Source organism: Diadema setosum, chromosome 20, assembly GCF_964275005.1.
Source record: "Diadema setosum chromosome 20, eeDiaSeto1, whole genome shotgun sequence".
In the NCBI taxonomy this organism is placed as follows: Eukaryota; Metazoa; Echinodermata; class Echinoidea; order Diadematoida; family Diadematidae; genus Diadema; species Diadema setosum.
In genome coordinates, this window is record NC_092704.1 from 20866163 (window position 1) to 20891768 (window position 25606).

At 38.0% G+C, this 25606-nt stretch overlaps 2 protein-coding genes across 2 annotated transcripts in view; one reads left to right on the plus strand and one right to left on the minus strand.

Annotated features, from left to right (window-relative positions):
- Positions 1-486: 486 nt before the first annotated feature.
- Positions 487-12960, minus strand: LOC140244118 (elongation factor 1-beta-like). The gene is made up of 7 exons (XM_072323762.1): positions 12806-12960; positions 10350-10472; positions 9325-9448; positions 8689-8725; positions 8064-8186; positions 6616-6683; positions 487-1456 (listed from the first exon to the last, which is right to left on the minus strand). The coding sequence occupies exons 1-7, from the start codon at positions 12892-12894 to the stop codon at positions 1373-1375; spliced, it is 648 nt and encodes a 215-aa protein (XP_072179863.1). The 5' UTR covers positions 12895-12960; the 3' UTR covers positions 487-1372.
- A 240-nt stretch (positions 12961-13200) lies between these two features.
- The window catches only part of LOC140243908 (DNA-directed RNA polymerase I subunit RPA2-like), a 32256-nt gene continuing 19850 nt past the window's right edge, over positions 13201-25606 (plus strand). The window contains exons 1-10 of the mRNA XM_072323578.1: positions 13201-13323; positions 14987-15121; positions 15772-15846; positions 16659-16778; positions 17224-17364; positions 18211-18309; positions 19170-19265; positions 19696-19772; positions 20501-20701; positions 21732-21849. Coding sequence (XP_072179679.1) covers positions 13234-13323; positions 14987-15121; positions 15772-15846; positions 16659-16778; positions 17224-17364; positions 18211-18309; positions 19170-19265; positions 19696-19772; positions 20501-20701; positions 21732-21849 — 1152 coding nt within the window. The 5' untranslated portion in view covers positions 13201-13233. The remainder of the gene's footprint in view (positions 13324-14986; positions 15122-15771; positions 15847-16658; positions 16779-17223; positions 17365-18210; positions 18310-19169; positions 19266-19695; positions 19773-20500; positions 20702-21731; positions 21850-25606) is intronic.

The window sequence follows — 25606 nt, forward strand, 5'->3', positions numbered from 1 at the left end:
TGACAAACTAATCCATCTGACAGCATCAAACATACAGAAGTTTTATATGCAAATACAATGTACACACACACACACACACAAACATAAACCTGAAAGGGCATAATATCATACACATGGATGTACGCACAAATATACAGCAATGCAAAACAAAATCATACAAACACACACTCTCACACATGCAGAAGATGACACATATATGATGGCAGGTGAAAACAAACAAACAAACACACACACACACACACACACACTTTTCTGGGAATCTATCTGATACCTCACAAAAGAGTGGGTTCTTTTTTCTTTTTTTTCTTCCTTTTTTTTGGCCACAATTTGTTATGCCAGCTTCATGCTATCATATTGCATGCACGTTTCTCACCCAGAGGCACAGCTATGCCTATCAAATTATTAATCTGGCTCCTTCCCCCCCTAAGGTACACTGAAATTATCAATCACTGGACACAATCAAAACAAATGGACACAGTCTAGACATGAAATTCTACCCAAGCAAACAGTGTGTATTTCTGTACAAAGCTCGTTTCTCTGTTCCTTCAATAATGCGAGAGAAGGTGACGTGAATAATAATTCAAATGCAATTTACCACATGATCATATTACATCTGTATTTGAAATATGTAAATACTTTTTGCCATACCTCCAGCAGGCTTGAATAATTCAGTCAAGTGTTAGAACTTGACTGAATCATTCTGACAGTATTAGCAAGAATACCATGGGTGGGGGTAGTTGTAGTGTTTTAGCTAGTTTCTTTGGCCATTCCTCCCATGATACAAAGTATATTGAAATCATGCTCCTTGTATCCTAGCCAGATTCACTGTAGTTTTGTAGGTTTTTTGTTTGTTTTGTTTTGCTTTTTCCTTTTGGGGTATATAGAAATGTGCTTGTCCCAAATAAGAGATCTGTGCACTAAGCACACACACTTTTTTCATTGATAAAGAATTCACCAGAAGGTTATTTTAAATGTTGTTTATAGAATTGCTCTCATCAGTGGTCAGCCAGGGAATGTATCTGAACACAATATAATTCCAGATAATGGCTTCAGTATCCTACTCCCAATCAAAGGTAAAACCACTCCTAGGTCTGGTCAATAACTGATCATGGTCACTATTCCGGATCTCAAGATATGGCTTCTCACTGCTTCAGGCTTTGAATTCTCCATGGTACGGTCACAGTCCAGTGCATAAAAATTGTCAATGTCGTCAAATCTACTGCCGCTCTGAGTGACAGAAGGGGCAGGGATGGTTCCCGCAAGGTGATGACTGAAATCGGTATGACATGGACGCCGGTGTCTAACACTTTGATCAGTGTCAAGAATAGACAAAGTTTGCTAGAGTAGACACGTGTGTGTGTAGAGTCCCTGGTTAGATCTTGTTGAAAGCAGCAATGTCCACAGACTGCACGATCTCCATCTCCTCTATCTCGTCCTCAAGATCTTGTACGCTGACCTGAATTTTTTGAAAACAGAAAACCACAAAACAGTACAATGCTGTAAGAATTCTACGAAAGTTGTTAAACTATACCTTAATGGACATATGTACAATACATAAACATGTATATTTTTATATACATATTTATTTATTGTTATTTTTATTTATTTATTTATTTTCTTTTTTTTGTGGGGGGGGGGGGCATGTTATAAAACCCCATGGTACATATCATATGTATGCAGCATACCTGATTCCCCAAACATCAGTAAGATTGGGAGATAGGACAGTTGCATATTGCAAAACATGATGATAATTCCAAAGACAAAAAGAGGGCAGAGTCTGAAGAAGGAACTCTAAGCTTAAAAATGATGTATAATTTAATACAGGTGTACACATAAAATTTCCTAACCTATCTAAATAATGGAAAGAATGTGCATATTCTGGAAAAATTGTTTACTGAGAAAAAGAGGCTTTGAAGCATGGGGTCTATTCAAGCACTCAATCTCACCCAGCTGTGCTCAATGTAATGCATAGGACAAAAAATAGGATGTAAAACTCCATAGCTACCACAATGAAGGGATTATCAGATTAAGCTGACATTTTGAGAACTCCACTAACATATTCCATTTCTGACTACAACTAACTTTCAATGCAGTAGTATATGCCTTTCAAGAGTTGAAAGCAAGTGCCTGTAAAGGCTTTTGAAGAAAAGAAAGAGGCTTCTCAGACATACCTAATCACTAATTACACTATTCTATGAAAAAATATTCTAGAAAAACTGTCAAAATCAACAACCACCCCACAATTTATATTCATTTCGTGGTCTCAAACTTGAAAATTATGTAGAATTACTTGTTAAGATAATAATAAAAAGCAACTTAAAAATCATATAGAATGACTTGTTTAGATTAAAAAAAAAGATTGACTAGGTTGACACATTTCACCTATTTAGAGTCCTCACATAGAATTGGGTTGTGTGACTTTTTGTTGGTTTTGGGATGCATGGTCATATATGATGCAAAGGCAAAATCTTTCTGTCACCTGCAAACATAATACTCTGCTATTTTTATCATTTTTTAAAGAAATTAAAGAATAAATTGTACCCTTTCCAAGTAGTTATTGACTGACTGTTGAGCAATGGTGACTCAAGAGACGGAAAGCCTTAAAGCTGCTAGATTGTTGACAAAGAAGCTGATTACCAGAACAAGTGAAAGTACACTAAACATTTTCATAGCTCTCCTTATTTCTTGTTCTATATTTAGAAAAAATAACCACAACTTTCTCTGCTGTTTAATTTCTGCAGGCTCTGAAAGGATTATGAGACTATTGCCCCAAACTACTACCTAGAAATCTAGAAAAATATCACCCTTGACTCCTGGGTATACTGCAGTATTCTGAATCGTCAAAATCCTGCCTCTTAATCTCTGGTGACTGGATAATGCCTTGGGCAGTCGGGACACACAATGGAACAGTCCAATAATGCCCAGTATTTGTTTGCAACTTTTGTATACCACAGTGAGAGGCAGTTTTATACAAGAATTTTTACCAAAAACCATTCTCGTGTCCAAATGTCATCAACAAATGGACACTGGAAGGACACAGAAATAAAAAGAGACCACCTCTGACATTTTTTCAACACAGTTTTCAGCCTCCCCTTGGGTTCTGTCAATTTTTTGTATGTTGTTCTTTTAATTGACAAAAAAAAAAGTTTGATAGAAAAATCATGGCACAGCATTCAATAACATAAAAAAAAACAACAAAAAGAAAATATTGAGTTGGATTTTCAAGGCCACTCCAGGGATAAAACTAGAAATGTCGCTACAGCGACTGATGCCTCCGCCATAATGCATGATTCTCCCAATAGATGTATAGTACAATGTCTTGACAATGTGTGATGACAGTTTCACATAACTGGCAAAATATCGAAATAACAGGTTTGTCAGAAATATCTTGAATGTTCACTTTCCACGAACTGGGTTTGCTATAATTGTCTATTAAAGAGTGCAGGTACACATATTTGGGGAATTGAAAATTTTTACTTGACTTCTGACCGACCTTATTATAAGTTTATGCATTGAGTATAATTTTCAAGGTATGAAGAAAGAGTGTAATTACAGTACAAAATATTTTTTTTTTTCATTTAAACCTGACCTTTGACCTTCTGGCTGGAAATTTCCAAGAGAATCTCCATCAAGTAATAAATGTACATATATTAAACACTTTTAAAACTAATAATGCAATCATTGCATATACTAGTATACATGTATGAGGGAAATACAGTAGTAACATTTTGAGGAGTTGACCTTGACCTTTGAACCCCTGACTATTGACCCATGACCCCTAAATTCCCTAGATAATCCCTGCCAGTCAGTACATGCATATGTACCATGTTCCATGAAGATACATTGAACCATTTGCGAGAAAAGTGATATTGCAACATTTTCACCTAACCTTTGACCTTTTGACCTTTGACCTTATGACATGAAACTCTCTCTGGAGAATCCTTACGCAGTAGTACATGTCTACACTAAGTTTCAAGAAAATAACTGTGGGCATTGCATAGATATGGGGGAAATAGCAACATTTTTAGCATTTGACCTTGACCTTTTGACCTTTGACCTCTTGTCAATGTCACTAGAATCTACTCAACTAATTGTCCCATCATACATCATCCTTGGACCAAGTTCGGTGAAAGCTGCTTCCTCCAGTTTTGAGTTATCACATAAACAGATAAATTTTAGGATTTGACCTTGATCTTTGACCTTTGACCTCTGTCCGATTTCACTGAAAAACTAATCAAGTAATTGTCCCATCATACATCATCCTCCAACAAAGTTTGGTGAAATTTGCTCCATACAGTCTTGAGTTATCGCGTAAACGGATACAATTTCATGATTTGACCTTGACCTTTGACCTTTGACCTTTAGCCGATTTCACCCAAAATCTTATCAAATCGTTGCCCCATCATACTTCATACTTGGACCAAGTTTGGTAAAATTCCAGTAAATATTACTCAAGTTATCGCGTAAACGAAAGCGGACGGACGTACGGACGTACGGACGTATGGACGTACGTACGGACGTACGTACGGACGGACGGACAACCCGAAAACATAATGCCTCCGGCACCACTTCGTGGCGGAGGCATAAAAAAAACCAGAAAGCAACAAAATTGCAGCACTAACAGTGAACAGATCTATCACCATATTGAAACAGTAGGAAATAAAAGCTTTTCCCTGTCCTTAGCGATCTGACAAACGTTTGGTTGTTTGTGTGTTTGTTTTTTCCCCCAATCACAAATTTTTGGCTTTGACAAATATGATATGCTAAGGGGTCTAGGGCAATTACCCCCTGGGCAATTACCCCGGACCCTCCCCATGGCCCTAATCTAAATCCTAATCCTGAACCTAATCATAACCCTAACCCTAAACCTAACCCTAATCTTTACTCTAACCTTACCATTAACCAGTATTTAGCCGGGGGGTAATTGCACTCGGGGGTAATTGCCCGGACCCTCCCTGTGGCCCTAATCTTAATCCTAATCTGAAACCTAATCAGAACCCTAACCCAAACTCCTAACCCTAAACCTAACCCTAACCCAGTCTTTACTCTAACCTTACCATTAACCAGTATTTAGCTAGGGGGGGGGGGGGGGGGAGGTAATTGCCCGGATACGATTTACATGACTTATTTCAAGATCTATACAAGTCCTGTACAAGCTGAGAAATTGTCACATTAAGATATTACCTCACTTTGTTACCTCCTGGGTGCTATCAATAAGCCAGTTTACAGTTCCACTTTGCGCATGAGCAGAAAAAGGTCATTTGTACAATCAGGCATGTTTATCGTTATACCTCCGCCAAGGAGGGAAATTATGTTTTCTTCAGCATTGGTTTGTTTGTTTGTTCGTCCATGTGCAAAATAACTCAAAAAGCTGTGAACAGATTTGGATGAAACTTACAGGAAAGTTTGAGAATGATACAAGTAACAGATGATTAAATTTTGGTAGGGATCGGGCAATTTTTATGGATTTTATGAAGGATTTTCGATATTCTGGCAGGTAGGGTCAATGAACTTGGGAGTTCAAGTTGCGCGTATTTGAGGTTTTCATATGCGCACTAAAGTGCGTGCTCTAGATTCTGCTAAGGCGAGGTGTGCTATGCAGCTGGAAGTTGATGACGTAACAAAAGGCTTCTATATTGGGAAATCGGGCGACTTTCAGCACGCATATGATACATATGGGTGGAAATCACTGTTCTCTATGGAAGAAAAAGATCAGTGGTGGAAATGAGCTGCTTGGTGGAGGTCTACCCTCTCAGAGTGCTTCTAAAGTTAATTTTGTAGTTGTGAGGGTCTTGTGCTTGTCACTTCCCCTTCAATGAAAATACACAGTGTACAAGAATAACAAATGACAAGACTAGTACGAAATGTTTCACCCAGTAATACCCAGAATATAAACAAGTGTGTTCTAAATTCAAAGTCCTGTACTAGCATCTTGTTTCACTCCACATGTAACTTCATCGTGGCCCGTACAATATGCTAGACCTAAACAGTTACTCTTGGGCAGTTGAGCATGATCCAGCCCTAGCACGGGTCTTGATTTTTCAACTTGTTTGTTTGTTTGTTTTTTTAATAAGAAATTATCTTTTGTGAAACTGAACCACAAAAATTTCAGCTTACACAGTTGTTGCAAGCTCTTCATCCCCTCTTTCCCCTTCCCTCTGAGGTACCCACAAAGTACAAGCATATTGTTTTGAATGGGTACCATAATTTTTTTTTTCCCCCGCAAAATATAAAAATATGTTTGTACTGTAAAAGTGGTTTCTTTCGCGTACAGAAACTTTTGCGGTTTCCATCGGTGCCGACTTTTTTCGCATGTGCTTAAATTCGCGGTCGGTAATGATAGCGTTGTAACAAGCGACGAGTTCAAAACATTTTTGCGTGATGTTAAATTCGCGGTTCAACCTCAAAGCGCGAAAATAAAACCACCGCGAAAGAAACCACTTTTACAGTATGTTATATTATACCTCTTCTTGAAATGATCATAGACATGAACATGTTATCCTCTGTTTAGTTTGTATCATTTGATAAAATGCATGTACAATTTCACACATTACTTTGTAGATTCTGTTGAAAAAAAGAAAAAGAAAATCAAATATGAATATCTACACAACATACCTTTGCATCTTCAACAGTGCAGAGGATTTGGAGCTTCTCAATTCCATAGCAGATTGGTACGGATTTACCTGTGGGTCACAAGAATTACATAACCTCAAAACAGATCTTGCCATATAAACAGAAATGAAAAAGAAAAAAGATTTATAACTATATCAGCTGCAGAGGGTTTATCAAATCATCAAGACGCTTGACATAACCATTATACGTAAAATGGGAGGAGAAAAAAAAAGGTCAAGCCCTAAAATATGCCTTTACGAAACCTGTGAAATAGAAGACACATACTCTAATTTTTATTTATACATGTATATATCTTTCAGTGTTTTCAAAGCAGATATTGCAAGACAAAAAAAAAAACACAACAACAACAAAACTTTATATTCACGCCTACTAGAAATGTTAGTTGTGATGTTTGGTCGGATCCTGATTTTGCTATATCAACATGCCTCCAAGTCACATCTTACAATTTCTTTTTCTTGTCACTTTTTGTTTAATTATCAACAAAGTCATGAAAAATGTAATTTACCCTTATGTCCAGCATGAAAGCTGTAAAATTAAAGCTAAAAACTAAGAGTGAGCTTATAGACCAAATTGGTTTAGGTACTTTTTTTTTAATGGTAATTTCTAATTGGGGGACTTCAATTAGCCTAACAAAAGATAATTTATGCACTGACATACATTGTAGGAGTGCTCCTGGCTCATTGCATAACCTATTAAAAGTGTTTTGATCTTCTTTGGAAGCCCCCCAGTTATAGCTGCCAAAAGTTACAGTGCTCTGAAGTCAGATTCATCTATTGGATAAGAATTGTTGGGGGCAGTTTGAATGATGTCCACAGACAGCACACATGCAGTACCATTGCAATCTAAATGCATGGCTACCTCAATCATATGACCAAGGGCATCCTCAAATACCCATCTGCTTTTTCCACAAAAATAATCTCCATTTCATTGCAGGAAAAAAAATTCAAGGCTTCACACAGATTGAAGCAAATTATATTTCCAGCCATACACCATAAACAAACTAAATGAGGTTTGCAGCAACAATACTATTACAAAAGGTAGCTATTTAACCAATGCACCTGATGCTAATAAGATGCAAATACATGATTGAATAGGTCTGAATCATACATGCTGTACCAATTGTCCCACATTTACATCTTAATCCATCTGCTGCTAAAATGCTTCATTCAAACATTCAAAATAAAGTGTATAAAACCTGGTAAGCGGTAGGTTGTAAGCCGCTGATAAACTTAGATTAGTTGTCGGATACATCTATTACTACTTTCTAATAGCACTGCGCCATAAGCATGTGCTGAAACGAATGCCAAATGATTTAGTTTTATCCAGTTGGGGATGTATTTCTGTGAAAATTGACACCTTGCCCTCAGTACCTTGAGACTATCTGCATTTTTTTTTTTTTTTAAAATTCTAATAGCATCACATATACTTACTGGCACCCCACTTCAGGCCATCCTTTTCAATAGCTCTGACGGCCTTCTCGATGTCGGATAATTTTGTCTCGTCGTCGCATGGTTTCACGTCGAAAAGGATGCTGGACTTTTGGATGACAACCTCTGTGGAAGTCAAAGTGGAAGTGAGAAGGGACAGCAAATTGATTAGGGTACAAAAAATTGTAAATTACATGTGCACCAGATGGCACAATTAGGTCATCCATGGTAATTTTGACTAACCTAACCCCATCTCTAAATTCATCCTTGCACACACATACTTGTACCATTATTATGAGTGTAACTGTCATCTCAGAATGCCCTGGTTGTATCATTGCAATGGTTACTCATACATTTTGATCAACAGGTTCATGAAATCATGCATTTAAGTCATCCTGAAGGGTTTCTTTTTTATGTATATTGGTGGCATTAAGGCTGTACAGACATTCAAGGTTAAATGGTTTACCTGTTATATTTGAGGGTGAAGACACTTCAAAGGCAATATCGTGTTTGTTTTTTTTTTTTTTCAAATATAACAACCTAGCACGTGATTTTCAGATGACTTTCTTTCAAGAGCTTTTCCTCTCTTGCACAGACATAAAATTTCTCTCCATTTACTGATACTCACTCGCTGGTTTCTTGGCCACAATTTTGACAGGTGTGGACTACAAGGTGAAAGAGAGAGGGAAAAAAATGAGAACATCAAACATTTGAACATCCATGAAGTGCACGACAGTGTAAGCAGGGGTAGTTCGAATTCAAAAACCTGCATTACACCATGGTAACTCGAGACAGGCTAAGCTTATACATCAATCATTCATGCACAACTTTAATTTCATGCATTTCATGTATTAGCAAACACTCACACAAGCACATAAAGAAAGACCCATCCACATACATGTGGTAATGTGTGCCATATTTGTTTATTTTTTCTACAGTGTAGGCCTACTCCTGTTATAATGAACACAGTTATAAAAAAGTTCTGGTAACAAAGAAGTTAAAATTCGGGCTGCAACATTATCCACTCAGCTTTTTTATTGTTTATTAGTTCGGTTAAGACGAAATTTCAATAGAGCGAAAAAAAAAAAACTGCCGGTCCAGAGGACTTCATTATAATGGGAGTCCATTATGTATGTATGTATGTATGTATGTATATATACATATATATTTTTTTTTTGAATAAACATAAAAAGAACAGTGCAGCACACTTTTTTTTTCACAAATTGATGGGAGCACTGGTTTCAGTTTTGATCCTTTCACCTACATCATCGTCATCAGAGTCGTCAGAGCCGAAGCAGTCAAAGTCATCAGAGTCGTCATCTTTGGCTGCTGGAGCAGCAGTGCCGGATGGGCCGTATTCCCCAAGAGCCTTCTTGACACCAGGGAGACTGGAACGAGGGTAAAGCAAAATAGAAGTGGCTTTACACAACAGGCACAGTCAAAAACAAAAACAAACAAACAGATGGAATTCATGGAACCACAAGGAAAGTCTCTTCATAAAGCTTGGCGCAAGTACTTGTACTCTTTTGCTGTCACATTATTCTTTGCCAGACATAAAGAGTGTACAATGTATTTGCACAAAGCATGGTTGCTTTTTTTTTTCTTTTTTGTTCCCCTAGGCATGAACTGCAAAAAGCTGGTCTAAGTCAATTATCTTTGTAGATCAAGTAAAAGAATTGGGTTGAAGTGACTTTTTTTCCCATTTTCTCCCCCTCTCTTCATTTCATCCTCAATCTTAACTACAAAAACATATTGGGCCGCTTTTTGTTGGTTTTCTCATGCAAGGTCAAATCATGATATCAATGCCACAATTCAGTGCAAGAACTGTTATGATTACTCAGTTAGTTACATCTTGGCTTTCTTACCATAGTTTCCTCTGGAACTCTTACATATTGTATGTGGAGGAAGGGAACTCATCAGTTCAAGTCGTACAATTGTACAATAGCAACTAAATATAGCAACTAAAAATCTTTAATCTTTCTTTGGCCATTAATGCTCAATAGAATGTAGGTTGCAAATTATGTGCAACACATGATGGGTGCTGCATTATTTCTGACAATTATGGCTGCCATGATAGTACATTGTTACAGTATGTTGCTCGTCAAAGAAGTGACTTTGCACCTGAAAAAATTAAAACTTTACTCTTGTAAACAGTTGGTCTCAAGAGCCAATTGCTTAGAGCAATTGAGTAGACATAGGAATAAACACTAATTCTTGTACAAAGCTCATCCAACCATTCACCTTCTTTTTTTGTACATGATCAATACAAATGTAGCTCTGGCAACATACCTGTCAAACTGGGAAGAATATGACTTGATCTGGTTGTACCATCGCAGGGCATTGAAGAGCTCAGCCTTGGGGGCACCACTCATCGCCTTGAAAACAACCACATCAGCCTGGGAAGGTGTGTACCTGCAGTTAGAAATTACCATTGTACCACAATAAGTTACCTGGTACACACCAATCGCAATAGATGCAATTGGTCATAAACATCCTAGTTAAATACAGATACCCATTAGTTTAAAAAACACAAAACAAATGGCCTTTCTACAAGAAACTGAAACAGGTTCTGTTTCTGCTGCAGTCTGAAGACCTCCCAAATGCATTTTCTTTCCCTGTAGCAGTAGTATAATATCACTATATACATGTAGATGTACCAATGTGCCAGTCTACTGTAATTATACATGGAACAGCATCCGTACATTATGAAGAACCCAAGATTCACATTATTATCATTTTTTTTTTTTTTTTTGGTGGGGGGTTAAGATTTTTAAACCAGGGATTGTTTCACATGGATGCTCAAGTGCAAAATGCGATGGGAAAAAGCATACAGACAACAAAGACATTTGTGATATTTTGTGCAACTTACAAAAAAACAAAACAAAACAAAAAAAAAAACAAAGAGAAAAACAAAATTTCTGCCAGGAGCCATATGAATTGCAAGCTACATCTAATCTTCCTAGGTTTAATGCTGATTCAAAGGAAATATGACATATTTTGTTTTATTGGCTAAGGGCAAGGCAGTCTTCATTGTCATAGTCTTCATGATCACTGTCATACTGTGTGTACACTTTATGGTAAAATCAAACTATTAAAACAATCTGTGATATAGGAGTTAATTTTCATTTGCCCAAATATTCACACATTTTGCATATCACATGTAAATAGCAACCTAGATGTTAAAACATAAAAGAAAAGGACAACAATCAGGAAAAGGAACGAGTACAATAGTGTAGCCTACATGTATTCATTAAAACTGATTAAAACAGACAAAGCTCTACCCACAGTATTCTCATGAGAAAGATGCACCTACACTATCACTGACTATAAATTATAGTATAATGGCATAGAAATAAATAAATGGATGAAATAAATCTGAAGACTGCATACTGGAAGTACTGCATTTATATTGCACTGCACTTTGGTACGGATTCTGTATACTTTGCAATATAATTTGCACCTCAACCTAGTTAACACACACACACACACACAAACACACTTCAACTTCAAGATAAAGAAGGATCAAGGAGGCAAACTGAACCAGAAAAATTGAAGAGAGTGATAGAGCCACTCTACTAGAGTTATGTATTATATTTCTCTAGGGCCCTACTCTCATATCATCATGAATTTAGAAAGTCATCCATGTTTTTTAGATCATGAATCAATGACAGTGCACAATTGCAAATCAATGTTTTTGAAAGTGATTCATTGATTAGATATTGCAGACCATGACAACCTACCATGGAGATTAGAAACAATAATCAGCTCATATTAAAATGAAATGAATGTAGAACGTCTACAAGTAGCATCTAGACAGTCTATCTCTATCTAGTATTCGAGCAATTTCGAGGTCCCGACTCAAGCTGTCTAGCTAGATTTAGCAGGGCTGCCAACTCTCACGCATTGAGCGCGAGACTCACGCAATTCAACCAATTTGACTGTCTCACTCTGATAAACGAAATCTCACGCTAAACCCCCAAAATGGAATGTATATGTCTACAAAAATAAATTTATATAGGGTCTATCTCTAAATTCTCTGATATTCCGAATATCGATATGCCCACCAAGCCCAAAATTTCGAGATTTTCCCGCACGGGTGTAAAGCTTAACCAATAATAATCGTTTTCGGTTCACGCGCAAAGACAAGCTATTATGGATTACGATTGGTTTCTACCTATTTATTCCACGTGAGCGTAGCTTAGTACTTTTGGCAAATTACAATACATGTATGGCTATGACGTGTGCTTTACATCGCTTTACATACTGGTACACCGACTGTGTACGTAGTACATACATATGTACGGCCGCACAGCAGGCCGCCAGGCGCTAGCCAGGATTTCGCTCCGCTCCCTCGCAGTGTCTCTCACGCCAAACTCTCACTCAAGGTTGGCAGCCCTCGATTTAGTTAGTGTAAGTAACCAACCAAGTCACTGTAATTAAAGTTTGATCTTATGTATGAATCTGATGTAGGGCAGAGCTAGGGCCTCGTCATTCAGTTTCTGCTTTTCAAAGTTTCAGTTCTTGTTCTTGACTTTATGTCTATGAGTATGAATATGATGACTGAATGAGGCCGATCTCTCACACTATCGCAACTCCCCGCTGCATGCTGACTGCGAGTGAGATGTGAGTTGAGCGCGAGCGGTCGCCGTCGTCGGTAGCACTAGCTCTTGTGACAATTGTGTTGTGTCGTGATGACTGATGTCTGTTAAATTTTTTTCGCAATTTAGAATAAAAAAGAAACCTACCCTTCAATGTAACTGCGATCAACTAGAAATTGGTTGAGGGCTGCTTGGCCGCTTGCGTTTTTCAGGTCTCCAAAACCCATTTTTGTCATGTATTTTGTGAGAAACTACGGAGACTGAGAGAGGTGTCCTTCCTTGCACACGTGTGAGTTGCGAAAGGGCGTCGACTGTTCAGCATGTGAAGTCAGTGGTCTATGCACTATACACGTATGTTTCGCTGTCCCAATTCATCGCGCAAGATACATAAGGTGATAATGAGAGCAGCCAACTGTGCTGTCTATGCTGAACCTCAGCATTGCGCGAGCATAGCACAAAACAGGTTTGACGGTGTGTTTACCAGAAGCAGCGAATTTTGAATGGGTGCACGTGTAGTTGACAAGTTGAGTGCTGCATGTAAAGCTCCGCTCGACTCCCGCTCCTCCGCTAGCTCCATGAACATGATGAACATGGAGTCGAAGGCACCGTCTTTCCGAAATCTGACAAGACACGACTATGGTCAACCTGAAGGACAGCAAAACCAGGTTTCACCTGCAGTTATATCGTTTTACCCCTTCTTCTTTTATGAAAATCCTTAATATGTTTATATTTATGAGGAGTGTGTCGTTTCAAATGTTTGACATATTTTCAGCTGCGCCTGCATAAGCAGCGTTTACGAATACGTCCAATGGTGTAATGCTGTGGTAATGCAAAGCCGCTCTGTTTTGGGAGCGCTGTTGTTGTTGTAGAACTTGCAGGCAGGGTACTCCAGTAACTGCTCTCACAAGTCACAGACTAGTAAGGAGCGCCCCGGGTTACAGGCAGGGCAGGTGCTGCTGCACTGCTATGATCTAAAGGGGGGGGGGAGATCAAGAGAAAAGCAAGCATGCTATAAATTCAGCCCTAATTATATGATTAGTTGTAGGGCATATTTCGTATGTAAAGTTGTATTCGAACTTGTCACATGGTCACTGGCACTGCACTGCTATTAGTTGAGCAAGCAACATGCAAGGCATGAGATGGCATTGGAACCTTGGCAAAGCTAAGGGTTAAGACTAAGTAAGTATATTAGTAAGGAATGAAATTGTGTAAAAAACTTACTGTCCACACGTCCACGTCCACAGCCTGCAGGCACAGCACAGCTCCCAGCACAACCACAACCTTTCCAGTTCTTAATTGAGATAGGAATTGGTCTAGCATGTCTAAATTAGTTACAAATACAATCAATGACAATAGTGTACAAGGTAGTCTTTTCTGTGTATTATACTGTACCATACATCAATATCAGATTCTAGCACCTTTGACTTCCGGGCATGTTTTTCATGTGACGATTTAGGGTTTCAACCCAAATTGGAATGGAAGAAATTCTCATGTTACCAGCAATGTCTGGTGTTAACTCTTCAAAATTTTCATCACTACATTTTGTATAGATCTGACTCAAAACAAACCTGATATTATAGAGTAAGTGTCCCAGTTTGCAGCCGCATATTACCTTAGGGTTTTTCCACTCTGAAATGCAAGCTTGCAAATTGCTTTAACCTAGGTTTTTATACTTTTATAGAGGTTGACCACTTACCAATTCACGTTATTGTCACCATTGCAAGACCAATGTCCATTGCCATAGTAAAAAAAAGACCACGGCCGCGACGCGATCCGGTACAGCGCGCAGCATCTGCCGGTTCGCGACTGCGGTAGTCCGGTTCGCGGCCTGATATACAATTCCTATGCGATACGTACGTGCTCCACGATCTTCTGCTGAACACCTTTATTTGGCTCATGAACGTTGCATAAGTGCCAAGTCCCATTGCGAAAGCACATGAAATTGGCTCGCACGCTTGCACTGACCGCAAACAGGCATGGCGGTGTTATTGTTGTCTTTCTCATGTTTTTCCTATTTTTTCGATTGTAACATCTACTTCCGGAAAAAAATGGCGACCCACATCGGCTTGCGAAAGTTCTACTACGTGAGGACACGTATTCATCATCCCTGTGTGCATTGATGTAGAGTGCCTTATTCTCTTTAAAAATGTCTTCACCTGGCTTAGATATTGCCAATTTATGTTTGGCTGAGTTTAACCCCAGGGCGCTCCTTGTACACAGTTATACACTGTGCTTCGTGTTTGGACTGGTCGCAGTTAGGCTGAGTTCACACATATGAAGCACCTCATAAGTGGTTTGTCATCATGTTCCCCTCCCTGTCTGTTACAGCTGCTGCAAAATGCCGTGCGACCTCATATCGAGTCTTTCAACTATGTGCTGGAGGAGGGTCTATCCCAGGCAGTGGGGAATATGTCACCTGTGGAGTTTCTGCTGAACGATGAAAGAGTGTCCCTTTCTCTGGAGGTAAAATTGACATCTCGTCAAAAATGGAATTCCTTACTATGATATACATGTACAGTACATGTAATCATTGATTCGTTGGGGAGGATATCTGACCTGTGCATTGAAAGGGATACGGCAGGAGTTACATATGGTATACAATTTATCAGAACTGCAATGCTTTCTGATAGTGAGTTGAAGGGTGCAGTGTATACGTAATCAAAGAGGGTGGTACTTCCTAGAGCGGGATGACCTAATTTTGCATGGCCATGAGTTACTAATCAAAGAAAGAAAAAACAATACATCACATTACCATTTGTTTAAGTTAGCCTTTGATTAAAAAAAAAAGTAACATACAACTATGAGACAAACTGAATGGTAAAGAAATCTTAAAGTTTTCATTAATCAGTGACATAATTTGCAACCTTTTAATCAGTTTGGCAGAGGAGATGATGTCATTGCCTCACCAGTTTTCCAAGAGAGAGGTACTCGGATCTTCATGAAATTTCCTTTGAAGATATTCCAGACAATTTTCAACACATAATTTCACATCATACCCTCTCCACCTCTCATCTGATTTGCTCGGTGACAGCAATCCAAATGCAGAAAATGTAAACGAGTTGTGTGACAAGTGTAATGACTCTTGGAATAATTATTTTGCTCTTTCCATGCAGGAAGCATCCATTGGTATTCCCACAACGGTGCATGGGAATATCTATGCCTCAAATCTGAAAGTTTATCCATCAGAGGTAGGTCCTAAGTGTACTTTGCATCAGTCACACTAATCTAGCTTTACAGAAAAGTGCTCAGCAAGAAATATGAAGTCATACACTGTCCATGATTCACTGATGTCAACAATTGAAATTATTTCAACATGTCTTCGGCTCTTCTGCTTCAGTTCTAAAGCATTTACATCCTTTGCAAATGGGCCATCATAACATTCTATATTACCAGAAAATCTGGAGATAAGTGCATGCATTAATGTAATGACAGCTTCCAGTCTATACTCCTCTAACACTATGGTTTTCTGTGATCTGTTTATTTGTTGCAATGTAAATGTTCAAATTGATTTGTGTGTTTGGCTAATGCTCAAAGAAAATTAGGATTTACACATTCTTGTCAGGTTGTTGTGTGAAGCTATACTTAAGGATCATATGAGTAAATGTCATTATCATAAACATGGTTTAATCTTGTTTGAGTGCACTTAGATTCTACCACTTTGTCATTGTACAGGTGTATATGTTAAAGTCCTAAAAAAAAAAAAAGAAAGGAAAAGGAAATTAAATGCAGATGGAAAAGGGGGTGGATGTGGCACTGTGGATAAGTCCACAAACTTTCAGTTGTAAAATCTTTTGTTAGAGGCAGCTGGTGGCGCTGGTTGTGCCCCTATGCAAGGCACTCGCTCTTCGTTGCCAAGACCTTAAGAGGGGATTGAAGACATTGGTTCCTCGGCAGCTCACTTATATGTAAGCATTTAAGCCTTTTCATAGGGGGCATTTAGAATTGACCCACAGATATGGGATTATGTAGAATTATTCCTTTATGTTGTTGGATGTTGTAGTGTCGTCAGAGAGGTATCACATACCAAGCCCCCATTCAGACCAGGCTGAGCTGGCACAGTAGTAAAGGAGAGAGTGGTGCAATGCAAGTTGGCCTGGGCTCCATACCACTTATGGTGAAGGTAAGTTTGTCCAGCTTATGTGTTTTACTCCAGTTGTATCACGAAGATTTCCATTAGAGGAGAAAAACAAATAACCACACCAGTACACTGTATTTCTTGCTGTAAGAAATTCAGAGCTGAAAGATGATAAATCATTGAAATACGTGACTAGTATATAATGCTAATAATACTGTTAGAAGTGATGAGTCATCAGATAGTAATTTTGTAATGTTTTTATTGTTGCATTGCTGTTGTCAACAGTACCAGTAGTAGTATTGTATAAAAAAAAAAAGAAGTACCAACATTAGTAATAGTAGAAGTCATTTACAGGAGGAGTGGTAGAAGTAAAAGTATAACGTCATAGAAGAAGATGGGGAAGGAGGAAATGAAGAAGAAAGACTATGTGATTATGTAATACAAATTCATGATTTTTGTTCCATGTCACTGCATTTCTTGTCTCCACCAGTGCAAGAACTGTAACCTGCACAACCTCTCCCCCAGTGAGCTCATCAAGCGGAGAGAGGACAGTACTGAGATGGGTGGCTACTTCATCACCAATGGCATCGAGAGAGTCATCAGGATGCTCATCATGCCAAGGAGAAACTTTGTGAGTGATTGATGGATATCACAGTCTCAAGGGTCAGAGGTCATACATGTAGTTAATACCCACGAAGTATCATTGTGTCTCATGGCCAACTTTGAATGGGTGACTCATGACTCATAGGGATTACTAAAGTATTGTAAGCACTGTATCAAAGGCAATGATTATATCTAATATGATATTGAATGTGATAGATCTTTCACTTTGTCCCTGCAGAAAGCAAGACTATACATTATTATGTAATATGTACTATCAATACTTTTTAAGGGATTTGTTACATTTTCTCACTTTGAATTCTTTAAATGGGGGTTATGGTTATCATACACTGTAGTTTAAAATTTATGTTAAGATTATATCCTCCTTTTCTCTTTATTTGCTTCTACAGCAGGCTGAGATTAATCTTGATGGCTGCTAAGAGCATTTTGACCACTTGTGTTTAGAATTTATAAAGTTCTGTGATGAAATGTCATCCTTCATAAAAGTGCTGCATATCACCTTTGTTTAGATGTAGATGCTTTATACTACCTTGGTACTGATTTACATCAAGTTTAATGCCATTTTTTGTATCTTTTGCTCTGTTTTTCTCTCTCTTCTTAAGTTCAGTTATCATATTTTGGATTCTTGTTCCGCAGCTCCCATAGTGTTGTGACTTGATATCAAAATGCATGCCCAATTTCACACTAAATGCATAGCAAAAACCTAACAGGTAAGAAATATATACAATGAGTAATGATAAGTACTTCATATGTCCAGTATGTTATACACCTGTTTAAAGATAATGTTGCATGGTGCACCAACAGTTCTTTTCTCACTTTTTCTATCTCTCTCCGTGCATGGTATTTCCTTCCACAGCCGATGGCCATCAATCGACCGAGATGGAAGACAAGAGGAAAAGCGTTCACAGAGTTTGGTGTGTCTATGAGATGTGTCCGGAATGATCAGTCAATAGCTGTAAGTCTCATTCCTGCTGAGTTTAGCACAAAACAGTGATGGTTGTAGCAACCACAAATTATAGGGGAAAAAAAGTCTCCTGTAAATCTTCAGACAAGTTTTCACCCAAGTTTTTTATATGATATGAAATCAAAAATGAAAACTTGTATCATTTGCATCAAATTTTTTGATGTGCTTCAAAACTGTTCAAAGCAGTAGTGACTTTGTTCTTTGCATGGACAGTCTAATAGCTGCTTGATCGTGACTGAAAACACAATTGTTTAGAGATAGAGTTTGAGTGCAAACATAACGCCTATATCACTTAGGTTTATTTGCATATGTGTATATGACTGCAATGTAGTAAAAACATTTCAAATTTCAAATTCTCTAATAAAGAATCACTTGTTGTACCTCTTTCAGAGAGCAGGGGGAATAATATTGCCCTTTTAATAGCATGATTATGCCAATGACAAGTCGAGGGAATGTTTACAATGTACTTCTCATTGAAAATAAAAAAATGAAAGTTGTGGAATTCCCTTACATTTTCTTTACATTGGTGTCCTGCAGTGATGTCACAAACTGTTGTAGTCTTCTCATCCAGCAATGGCACTTCAAAACTTTTAATAAAATCGTAACTTTTGAATGGATTGTCAGATTTTTTTTTTTTTTTCAGTTTTCACTGATGTGTCCTACTAATATCATAGCATTTACTCAATCCACATAATGTTGGGTAATATTCCCTTTAAGTCAAATTTTGATGAAACTTATAACATTCTGTTTTGTTTATTTTTCACTTTGTTTTAATATAATTCATGTGGATTAAAAAATGACATTGAACAGCACTGTAACTCCCCTCTCCATCTCCACCCTTCTCCTGACAGAACATTACTCTTCACTACCTCACGACAGGGAACATTGTCATGAGTTTCTCCTTCAACAGACAGATGTTCTTCATACCTCTGATGCTCATTCTGAAGGTAACACCCATTCACTGTGTAACCAGTATTGAGCCAAGACTACCCCTATTCCCTTTTCCATGGTGTGGCCTATTACAGCCAGCAATAATTATTATGGATTTTGAAAAGAATGAAAAAAACATGAAATAATCATTCTCCTAAGATGTTTCCGCAAAATTAAGGAATGATATCAAATGAAATTAAGTTATCAGTAATGGATCGATTAATATGAAATTCCTGAGATGAATTTTTAATTCATAATGATGATGCACCATTTCATCGTTGTTATGAAGTAGTGATGTTAATTTCTTTTTCTTTTCTTTTTTTCCGCCATTACAATGCTGTTTAGGGAAAAGAGTTGGTGTTAAGTAATTGTTATGAACTTGTGCTGGTTTATAAGAATTCCTCACTTTACAATTTTGTGTTTGTTTGTATTGTATTCACACGTCAGGCACTCGTTGATACTTCTGATCAGCATGTATACGATGAGCTCGTCAGGGGGAAAGAAGATGACACCTTTCTCATAGGGTAGGTGATGAGAGTTTTTCATGTATTTCTTGTACGTATCTCTGTGTGTGTGTGTGTGTGTGTGTTTGTATGTGTGTTTGTGTTTATGTGTAATTTTGTTTTCAGTATTTTCAAGATTGAAGAAGCCGGTTCACAAATAATGGCATAAACACTTGGCAGACGTAATAGTCCTCAGTATGGCAAACATTGATAAGAAAATTTTGTGTGCAGATTTTTTTCCCCCATTTTCAAGAATTAGATAATTAAGTAAGGGAAAAAATAAAACAGATGCTGACTGCTATCTTTCAGGTCATGGTTAAAACTATTTACCCTTGGTGATTACCCAACAGCACTGTTGAGAAATCACCTCTTGGCAAATAGTTTTAACCATTTTCCTCAAAAGCAGTCAATATTTTTGTAATATACTTACATATATAACATGTACATGCAGAGATGCCAACTGTAACTTTTTAAAATATTTTGTACAGTTTTTGCCAACATACTGCAGGTTTCATGAAAAAAAAAAAATCACCATAAATATACAGTACTTTTCCAGCCCCCATAATGTTGCCATGCTGTTTAGAATAAAAGGTTGACATCCCTGTGTATACGTAACCATACACAAACCTTTACATAAACCTTTACTTGTTTATGGACAATAATGTTAGTTTGTTTTAATTTCGAGATTTCTTTATTCATTCCGTCATTCAGTCATTAAGAATAATCTTTTCCCCTCCCTGCTTGTCCAGGTGTGTGACTGGAATGCTCCGCCACATCCAGACCCTGAACCTGTCCACCCAGCAGGCCGCCCTCCAGTACATCGGCCAGCTCTTCAGGGTCAAGCTCTACCTGCCTCCGTGGTACAGTGAGGAGCAGGTGGCCAAGTTCCTGCTGCAGCAGTGCATCTGTGTCCACCTCACCTCCAACCAGGACAAGTTCAACGTCCTCACGTAAGCAGAGATCTGACAGGTCTCCTAGATTGAGCACACAGCAGCTCACAGAAAAGATAACATAACTAGAATATTGCTTCATACCTTGACTAGAGAATGGATTACACTCCATAATTTCAAATTTTCTTTTTCTACTGAGATACATGGGATGCACAAATATCATCTGGAGGGTGTTTCACAAAGCCGTTCTTAAAGTTAAGAAGGACTTAAGTGCGACTGGTGATCAGTTCTTGTGTGCTATACATATCAGAATCTCAATAATTCGGCAGCACAAGAAATGATCACCAGTTGCACTTAAGTCCTTCTTAACTTTAAGAACGGCTTTGTGAAACACCCCCCTGGAGTGCTCCAGAGAACTGCCTTGATTTTGATATAATGGAATGTTGGCCGCCTTTCGTTTGACTCAAAAAGATGGCCTCCTTTTTGTTAGAGCATTTCATTCAGAGGTTTTAGACACCTATTGATATTATTCAGTAGATTCATTTTGCACTAAATGGAAGTTCATTTAGGACATTGCCTCCTTTCTTGGCTTTGAGATAGACCCTGCATGTATCAAAGAATAAGTGATTACCTTGGTATTTTCAAAATTGAAGCCATGCTCATACTCTGCAGTCAAAACTCTGCTTTGTACTGTCTTGACAAATGAAGAAATTACTGCAACATGAGGTACATGTACATAGCGTATATGGAACACTTCTGATAGTGTTCATGCCACAGAAATGCGCGAAGTGAAATTACTACAGCTGTAACCAGCTTTGTTTAATCTTCTAATCTTTCTTTGTATAATGTATAATGGGACTATGATAAACTTTCCATTGGCAGATGTAGCAGAACTATAGTTGGATCTATGACAGATTTGTACCCCTTGCCTAGTTTTATGAAAACAAATGGTATTGAGTAGTGGGATTGTTTGCTTCTGCAGTATTGGTTGCATCAGATGCCGGTTGGGCTCTTGAAGAGAATATGTCCTGCAGTAGTTTCTCATTGACCACTTGTGATGACCTTTGATCTTCTTTTTTTTCGCTGACAGATTCATGACCAGAAAGCTGTTTGCCTTCACCCAAGGGGAGTGTGCAGCAGAGAATGCAGACAGTCCAATGAACCAGGAAGTCCTCCTGGCTGGTCATCTGTACCTCATGGTGCTGAAGGTTAGTCTTCTCTCAAATGAACCCGTTCCTTATGGAAACCTGGTTTACCAGGTTCCCAAAATTTAGACAAGAGTGTCTGCATTTTGTAGCCTAAATGCATGTTTATTTGTGTTATGCTGACCAGAAAAATTACTTTGATCGAAAGATTAGAGTTTCATCTATCAATATCCGTTCTTCTTGTTCTGAATTTAAACTGCGTGTATATTTGTCTAATTTATTTTTTCAAACATAGTATTGCGCTTGTTTTGCTGTAAAACTCATATGAAGACAGTGAATAGTAGCAATCAAGGCTGAGCTGACTAGATTTTGACTTTCACCGACCCTATTCCGGTGACCTTATTGTGTATATCAAGAGTTTCTTTGCCAATCGACACATGGCTATTTACTAGTATATCGTTCATCCAATCGATATTGTGCATTGTTCAATGGCACAGGCAGTTCATCGTGGAAATTAGAAACATGTATGGCTTGACTACTATCGATTACCAACCTGTCCATTCTTTGTCGACGGACAAGAATGATTTCATTTGAGGGTTCTCAGAGAATTGCGGAAACAATGATTAACCCATGTCCATTGTATGTCTAGTTTGTGTTGCAAAATAGTTGCTACAGTGAGTAATTTGATATAACCATTTATTCTATATGGAAAATGCTCTATAAAGGCTGAAGCCCTCTAAATTCCCTTTTTGCATTTATTGGTCTAAAAGCTGGTTAGATTTCTTTTTTTTGTGTGTCTATTTTTAAGCTGCCATGTGCATAGACTAGTGATTTTAAGTCATCTCTCAACTGTGGCCAGGGCTCGTACGGGTCAGGGAATTTCTGGAAAGTCAGGGAATTTGAAAGTGCTTTTTCCAGAAGCAAAAAGTCAGGGAAAGTCAGGGAATCCATCTATTTCTTCTGGAAAGTCAGGGAAAATCATTTTTTCAAGATATTTGCTAAAATGGTATTTGATTTCTCTTATCAACGAAGGAAAAATAGTTTGTCAAGTTTGTGGTTTCTCGTATTAAGACCGTTATCGTAATAAACTCCACGCAGATATTGTGTTGCGTCCTTCATGTGCATGTGCACGTGTACTTGTGTGTATGACTATCGACTTGCAGTGGTGTAAGGTGCCGTGGTGCCTTTGTGTACACATACATGTATGTATGTGTCACATGAGCGCTGCTGGTGATGTGATTGCGTGCATGATCGAAGCGTCAGCCATCTAATAACACAAATGTATGATTACTTTTGGATCGAGATAGTGCTTTGATTTTGATATAAAATTTGAATTAAAGCATTTTACCACAGAATATTGACAACACAATCATTTCAATGTAAATAATTTTGCATCATATGCCACTCATGTGTTCTTCAGAACCAAAAAAAAAAAAAAAAAAATCGTGTGTGCTTAGCTTACTCGACGGACGATATCGCAACCTCGTGGTTGCTTATTTAGTCCGCATTTAGGCTGCGCATGCGAGCTCTAGCTAGCTAGCGCTAATTTGCTGCAGTGCGACCAGCCTATCTCATGGTTGTTTTCCGCAAGTCTGCCTTTTTGTAGGTACATGTACAGTCAACCTCGCGTAAGTCTACATAATCGGGACTGAGCAAAATCGCGAATGTCGACTTATAAATGAAAAATAATTTCCCTTGTACAGAGTAAGATTTGGATCACGATGCGGATCGCTACCCAAATCTTCCTCCTTTTGCCGCCAAAACATGCCAACTGACACTAACGCAACAATAATGTTTTAGCTTATGCATAATGTTGCGCGGGTTAGTAACGACAACGCACATTTCCCAAATCTCTAGAGAGATTTTGAGAGAGCGGGATCGGAAACTTAGGCCCGTTTCTAGACACTTAACGTTTTAAACTTGATTTGAAATATCAAACGCAAATCCCCAAATTGCATTAAACTTTGCGATTTAAATTCAAGTGCGTCGCTGCGAAGATATGCGTGTGATTTCGTATGATTCTGTCGAGATGATTCTGTATGATTTCGTATGATTCTGTTCAGTGCCGACTGAGTTGAAATATGTGTGATTTTCCTTCCCCAAGTCGCCATATTTGTTTTGCTTAAATTTCTACTGCCATACTCTGAAAATGAATTGTTCGCGCGCTCCGATTTGCAACATTAATTACCGCTCTGTACGGCGCGGGCCCGGCTGAAATAAAAAGAAGAAGAAAAGTTTGTTCATGCGAAAACGACATCTTTCGGACTACTAACCTTCGTAAAAACAAACCTCTTTCCATTGTCGGACTAATTTAACTTTGGACTGAGATTTAAACCTGCGGCATAGCGAACTTAAACAATAATTTGTTATCATTTTTCATTGACATTTCGTGAAGCAGCATGCGTTTCGGTAGTTTGAAACGTCAGCATGGTCAGTGTAAATGTTGCGATGTCTTTCCCCTGCAAGTGCAGACTAAGTTCGGTCACGGCGAAAGTTCCGTTACGAAATAAAAAATAATGCGAGTCTTTTCAACAATAACGCACTTCCGTAAATTTTTATACGTTTAGACGCAGTTTCTAGTTTCGGACAAAAAACGCAAGTCTTTTCTGCAACGCTCTTGCGTTTTAAATATAGCGTTGCTTGTGATTTGATGAACTTGCATTTGATTTTTAGAGTTGCGTTTATACGCAATTGAGTTTAAATTTCCTACATTATTTTCTAGTTTTGTATGAGTTTTTTTCAGCGTTCCGTGTGATTTGAGGGACTTGCATTTGATTTTCAGAATTGCGTTTAATTCATAATTTTGCTTACGAAATAAAAAATAATGCAAGTCTTTTCAACAATAACACACTTCCGTATATGTTTAGAGATTCGTTTAAACGCAGTTTCTTGTAGTTTCGTACAAAATCCGCAAGTCTTCTCTGGAATGCTCTTGCGTTTGAATACAGCGTTACGTGTGATTTGATGGACTTGCATTTGATTTTTAGAGTTGCGTTTAAACGCAATTGAGTTTAAAAAAAAAAGTTCCCTACAATTTTCTAGTTTCGTATGATTATCAAACGCAAGTCTTTTCAGCGTTCCGTGTGATTTGATGGACTTGCATTTGAGTTTTAGGGTTGCGTTTAAACGCAATTGAGTTTAGTTTCCTACAATTTTCTACAAATCGTATGATTATCGACCGCAAGTCTTTTCAGCGTTCCGTGTAATTCGATGGACTTGCATTTGGTTTTCAGAGTTGCGTTTAATTTTTGATTTTGCTTACGACATAAAAAAGTAATGCAAGTCTTTTCAACAATAACGCACTTCCGTATATGTATAGAGATGCTTTTAAACACAGTTTCTAGTTTCGTACGAAAACCGCAAGTCTTCTCTGCAACGCTCTTGCGTTTAAATACATCGTTGCGTGTGATTTGATGGACTTGCATTTGATTTTTGAGTTGCGTTTAAACGCAATTGAGTTTCAGGTTCGTACAATTTAGTTTCATATGATTATCAAACGCAAATCTTTTCAGCAGCGCACTTGCGTTTAAATGCAAAAGTTGCATGTGATTTGATACACCTGCTTTTGTTCGTTCATTTATATTTTACACATTTCACAAATGAATATTTTCATTCGTTCAGAATGGTCTCATAATGAAGATAGGCGCAGAAAGGATCCCGAAATCGGCTTTTCCGTGTACTTTTTAAGAACACATGCACAAAATGTGAAGAGATAATCGGGAGAAAAAAAAAATCATGAAATCATCGCAGTCCCGCTGACATAATTATTTGAGGTACTAGAAATCGGCCCAACAAGGATCATGAATTCGGCCACGTCGTA